This window comes from Botryllus schlosseri, chromosome 9, assembly GCF_051294905.1.
Source record: "Botryllus schlosseri isolate E-star chromosome 9, Bs_hap1, whole genome shotgun sequence".
Classification (NCBI taxonomy): domain Eukaryota; kingdom Metazoa; phylum Chordata; class Ascidiacea; order Stolidobranchia; family Styelidae; genus Botryllus; species Botryllus schlosseri.
This window is the reverse complement of record NC_137244.1, coordinates 22,303,088-22,309,556: the sequence shown is the minus strand read 5'-3', so window position 1 is coordinate 22,309,556 and position 6,469 is coordinate 22,303,088. Positions and strand designations below refer to the sequence as shown.

At 42.1% G+C, this 6,469-nt stretch overlaps 1 protein-coding gene across 1 annotated transcript; it reads left to right on the top strand.

The window, feature by feature from the left end:
• Positions 1-3,653: 3,653 nt before the first annotated feature.
• LOC145446480 (uncharacterized) lies at positions 3,654-5,562 on the top strand. Its single transcript, XM_080324782.1, has one exon. It carries the CDS (start codon positions 4,241-4,243, stop codon positions 5,099-5,101), a length of 861 nt encoding a protein of 286 aa, XP_080180908.1. The 5' UTR covers positions 3,654-4,240; the 3' UTR covers positions 5,102-5,562.
• The last annotated feature ends 907 nt before the right edge of the window (positions 5,563-6,469 follow it).

The following is a 6,469-nucleotide window of genomic DNA, read 5'->3' as shown; positions in this document are numbered from 1 at the left end:
AGGTATAGGTCCCCTCAATAGTAATTAAACATATACGGGGGCATACCCGTTGGCAGGAACGTAACAGCACTTATTCAGCCCCCGGGCTCCCATAAGGTGATAAACTGACCCCGCATCACGTTGTTGCCACGGAATTAAAGTTGTACAGTTGAGTCAGCCAGCGCGGAGCGAATATTTCGATAATTCATGATAAAATCGCTGAATAAGATCGGAAATTGTATGGTTGTCCTCTCTGCTCACGTAATCAGATTTACCGGTAGAGCTGAGGGAGAGGTGTCTTTGAAACTGTAGACCCCGTAAGATTGAACATCTTCGGGAGGGCGGACCCCTTGGTATGACTTCTTTACATGATGTTATTTCGCGACCTCCTGTCTGCTATATCAAAAAATGTAGAATTGCCCAAACCTACTAAACTGAAAGATCACACGATTTCAGATTGGTATTTCTTCACTGGCATATAATTTTTTTCTGCGGAATGGTAGGCCTATTTGTCTTGTGAGGTTCAGATTGCCAAGACAGGAACATTCGGCGCCAGTCATTTAGGCACCTATATGGACAATTAAACCTATATGTATTTTGTATTTATAACGAAGTTTTTGGTCAGCATAAAAGCAGCCCTTTACGGCCAAGGTTTTCTCGCTGCCGATCGTTCTGGCACAATTCTTGGAGTCGCATGTTACATGGCCGAAAACTTTATATGTCTTTGTGCGTTGTGGTGCGGTAATGGCCAACACCGATATACCTATTTCTATAAATCTTGTGTATTTCTTTGGGGGGAAGAGTACCCAATAATCAAGATATGTGGCGGGTTGAAATCGCAGCTATAGCGCGAAATTTTTTTGAAAAAGTCGCATATATTTTCAAAAAATACTCTATAACTTATGCTAATTCACGAAATAATTTTGGGCCCCCTTCGAGCTCGGCCCGACTCAATTGGGGGTTTGGGGTGCGGCAGTTACGGACCTGGCTATAGGACTACCAATTATGCTGCTTTTAACCGGCTAAGCAGTACGCATCTCGGCGTATTCCACCGTGAGTCACGTGTTGCACATCTAGTTATAGGGTGACCAATGACCATACGTCCTCTTTTAAGAGGATTTGTCCTCGTTTTTGATTTATTTGAAAGTGTCCTCTGAGGACGCCCAAATGTCCTCTTTTTTTGAGATTTTGTCTTCTTTTTTGAGAAGTTTGGTTGAATATAGGGCCAAATTCGACTGATATACATTAAGTCAGCACTGTAGGAACGCTATGGCGGCTATTTCGGGAGCTGGGCGGAAAAGTTGACCTTTTTTCAGTCAACCACCTGTTAATGTGAAAGAGAAACTGTGTTTTCCGGGAGTTGAGCCTCTTTTTCTTTTTTAGTCAAGCGACCACGAGGTGGGAAAAATTTACCATTTTTTCAGGATTTCCCTCCGGTTTTGAAAGTTATCAATACCTATATCTATAGCTACTGCTCGTTCAACTGGAAAGTTAAGGCACATTGCATTGAAACATCAGTGACGTTACGTTTGCAGTCTACTCACAACTTTCCTGCAATTCTATAATTAAAAACTACAGAGGCCAAGCCAAGAAAGAGTATTTTATAAATATAAATTTTATTTTTTGTCATAAATCGATTTCTTAATATATTTTTGGGGCCGCAAGAAGGCTATCTGGGGGCCGCGGTTGGGAATCACTGTACTACATGATTTTCGACGGTAGTTATACATTTATGGAAAAAGTATACAACTTTTGATTACCAACACATTTTTTTTTAATATTAAAAAAAAAAAATGTTCAAAACATATCTTAAAGAAAGTGTTTTGAAACGCCATTTGTTTGAAATGCATCTCTACTGCGATGTGCCCGCAAGGAATTCAATTTTGATGTCATTGATGTATCGGGGTCTGCCCAAGCTCGGAGTATTTTTCCGAAGTCGAGCCCGAACTCGATCCGACTTTCACCTATATCGATTATGGGTTCTAAAGACCAAGCAGAATATAATAACGGTCATATACGAATTCCAGAAGTCTGGCAATCCCTATGGACATCACTCTGCGATAATGACTTGCCTATAACACGGTCTAGGGTCGGCAGCCTTTGGCAATATCGTGCCAATTTCGGCAAGCTAAATGATGCTACAGTTACACCCATGTTGCATAATATATATCCCTTTCAAAGGGGGAATCTTTTTTCAACTGAAACATAAACCGGTTCGAGACTCGGCCCCATTACCTCCGATAGTCCTGCTATAGTGTCCTATATGGTGTGGACACAAGCAAATCTCACGGCTCAGTGAAATTGGTCTACGGCACACTTTCCATTTGGACAACAACAATTCTGTCTGGCAGAGAGTGAAGCTAAAAAGACAGAGCCAGACAGCATTAGTGCGTCACAATTCAAAACTCGATCACAATGCAAAATTCGAGGCTGGTTTTGGGGGTTCCAGGACCATGAGCAGAATAAAATTTATATTTTCGTAATCAGTATAGCCTACAGCAGCAGCTTTCCATTAATATCCGTTTCATCGAATTTAGCACTTGGCAAGCCGGTCAAAAATGGCCGTAAAGTTGCCTTTGACCAAATGAGGAGTGTGACGTAGACCAATTTCACTGAGCCGTGAGATTTGCTTGTGTCCACACCATATAGGACACTATGGTCCTACGGTTGTGATAGAGAGCCGATATGAGAATACGACTAATTACGACCACCGAATGCGGTCTGGGACTACTCATAAACCGATATGTTCAGCTTGTTTCTCGACTTTATTAATATATTTTCATTTTCTTGACAGTTTGTCACTGGGTCAAAATCAATGCGATATTTAGGCGTAACTGGTGCGGTTGCCTGCTCCCGAAAAAGCGCGATTACGGAGTTTCTTGCTCGATTAGTTCGAGAATGCTCACACAAATCAAGATTTTGAACTAGGAGCCACGGGATTGCGAACAAATTGAACAATACTTAATAATCGTTGAGTTATATTTTTCATCTGAACAAGTCACACACAATGTACAATGCGATAAGACACAATGCGACGTCATGAACAGATAGGAGGTTGTCGAACGACACGCATCAATAGCGATCATTTTAATCTAACACCCACCTCGGCCTATAGAGTGCCCTATGTCACAGTTCTTGTCATTGTTGATCTTTTTGAAGCCGCGGCCCTTTCCGCTAGTTCTTTCCATTCCTTGTGAGTGATTTCTTTCGCCGGGTCTTTTTCTGGACTTTTTTGTCGCCGTAAGAACGGCAACGGCGGGGAAGAGCAGCCCAGATAAACCTCCGACGGGAATCGAATCGGATCCGCCAGCTTTGTGGACGCTTATCGTTACCACTACGCTATCTCCCCCTTTCGAAGCCCGAAAAACGCAACATTAATTCATACGATATATTTGCCCCTGTGTGACGGTGATAAATCTGCAGTTTGTGATGTAAACTATGGATAAGTGACAATCAGCTGGTAAAATCAGCGAGCGGAAGTAGCCTATAGGGCGCGGGACCCTCAAACACCCTACAATACACGGTGTGGTTTCAATTGTAAAAATATGCGAAATTCGAATGGAAATATTTGGTGTATGCTTGATATTGTTGGTATTTGGCACACTGCTGACTAGGAAAAGGTCGCCGACCGCTGGCATACCCGGTCGATTAGGGTCAATATACAGATGTCAACGAGGAGAAGCTATTTCGTATCTTGAGCGAAAACGTGATAAATGTGCTCTTCTTGATTATTATTATTTATACGTATAGCCAATGGCTTGTTTCCTCTTCCCAGCGTGAATTACCGACGGTGCCTGCTGGTTGGCAGCGTACAAAGAATTTCTTTTATCACATACAGAGTGTGAGGTCAAGCATTGTATTGTAAACAGTGATCTATGATGGCATAAAGTTTTTCGCTTTAATAGTAGAAATTTTGACAACTGAAGACTTCATTTTATGAATACCAAACTCATTTAAACAAACGTAGTGGAATAATGGAAACATTTTATTGTTGCTCAATGCCCATAGTACAGACATCAATCAACTCGTATCCGGTGAAATTCAACCCTGTCGATGGAGTCCTGTAACCTGCTACAGTGTGTATAGAATTGTTCTCAAACAAAGAACAAGCTTCTTGTAGGCGGTCGAGTGCTCTGTCACTTAGTTACAAAGTAAGGATGAACGAGTGTGCTTGATATGGTAGTCAATTGTGCTCCGCTACGCGAAGGAGATTGTAGATCGAATGCATCGATTATAAATTGATATTTGTGGAAATACAACCATGCCTGGGCTAAATTTTGACTACACCAAGTTTTTGCGTCAACAACACGAGAAATATATCAAGAAATATGGCGACGAGCCTATCAAAGCAGACCCCAACCCGCAGCCTATGATCGGTTTTAGTGGTCATGTTCCGACTTACAGGGGAGGCCTACACGAGCAAAGAGTTGTGAGGTCTTTAGTACGTTGCATAAGCAGTCCGATGAAGCCAACTACTGATACAGGATACAGATCGAAATCTAAGCAGTTTTATAATCCTGACGATACGTGCAGTCCGCGTCCTTCATCATCGCGGCAATCTGGGACGAATCATCAGACGGACAATAACGCGAAGTCGACTGCTGCTTTAGCTAGAGAAAACCATGGGGACGAACCTAAACCATCCGATATTTCGATGATGGCATCTGGAAGCTCTGATTTACTAAAAGAAAGCAAGTCGAAAAGTGCATCTCGCTCTGTAAAAGTTCAACATCCGCATTCCAACGGGAAACTTTCTTCACGGTCTTCCGCGCGTTCTACTGCAAGTTCACTCGTACCTCTGAAAGTTCACGAACCACTTCCAGTTTCAAAACGACCGGCAGGTTATCCACAGACTTTATATGGCTTCAGTTTTTGGTACGCATGGCCGGGAGATACACCACGGCCCAAGGATTCGCGAGGTGCTAGACGTCCAGATTCTTATGACGTTGACCGTCGCTTGAACAACAAAGATGGCGTATTGTATCACAAACACGAAGGAATGGTACCAAAATACCTCGGCTACGTTCCTGGCTACAAGTTCCGCCACGGCTCCACGTTCGGCGTACTCACGGTGAACTCGACTTCGCACGGAATCACACACAGGATACTGGCTAAATCGTGATCGAATCCACAGCAATGGGATTTATTGGAACTGCTGTTCCCGCCATATGTCATTGCTCAGAATGATCATTGCTCATGCTCACGCAAGACGGACTGTGGTACATTATTGGGCTGATTTTTATGGCAATCAGTTAATAAGTGACCAGTACCATGTATCAAGCTTCCACTGTTATCCTATTCCACAATTTTCATACGTCAATGCACTTAAAAAATTATTGTCTGATTGTACTTTGTTCTGATAATATTTTACGTTATGTTAGAAAACCTTGCGATAACGATTGTAGACGGACGTTTCTGAATGTTTTGGAATGTATATTGCTATTATCAATTTCAGCAAATTGCTGTCGGAGAGGAATGTCGCTTGCGAATAAAGAAACAGTGGGCGAATTCTGTCAAAATTATCGGAGAAATGATAATGATAACCCTTCTGCGTAATTTAACAATACATTATTGTTCAATGTTCATCTTCTCTCCTAGACGTAGCCTTATGAGCGTATGACAGTACGCAGATGATAGAATATTTTAAGTGATTTAATGCTGTATCGAAGCACTGATCTATATCGTTATAGCGAATAAGTGCAAGTGCTGACAACAGAGGCAGCTATGACGCGGCGAACAGTGATTCGGAGGAAGCAAAGCATGAGCCATGAAAATTGCATTTGCGTCACACCATAAACCAGGCGCCATGAAAACGTATTCATTTAACTGAGACATAGCCGAACTGACTGCAAGTACCACAGTGTTCCGACAGGCGAAACCGATTATAATAGATCAACGAACCCGCTAACATTGGTCCAGGGCAGACTTGGACAACTAGAAAATTTCCAGCTTTTCCGAATTAAATTAGAATTAGAGCTACAATTTTTTCCAAATTAGATTAGAATTAGAATTACTGAATTCGCAAAAACTTGGAAATTGAATGACATTGTGAATGGGAAATGAATACGGCAAAAATCAGTTCATAAGTTCATATCAAATAACAGTTCATTCCCATAACCATGAGAATGGTTGCCGTTTGTACACCAAGCTTATTGTCTCGTTTTTTACTAGACCAGGGGTCACCGCAATCGACACCGGCGATCTGATTTGAGATTTTGGAAATACGCGAAATAAAGCGTTTTGAAGTGCTAAAATTGATTTCAGTTTCAAATTATTGTTGTAGTCGCAAATTAATCTATTCGCCTGTGCCCAACAACACTATTCCACACTAGCTGAAACTTCTTCGGCGATGGCAACAGCATTCCATCGGTGGAGACTAGTTAGTCTGCTCTGATATCAGTAAGCATATTGCCTTGACGTGCAATGGCCAAGACAGAGACGCTTAGAAAACGGCATAGGACGTCCCCACAAGATCAATCTTTAGAATGAG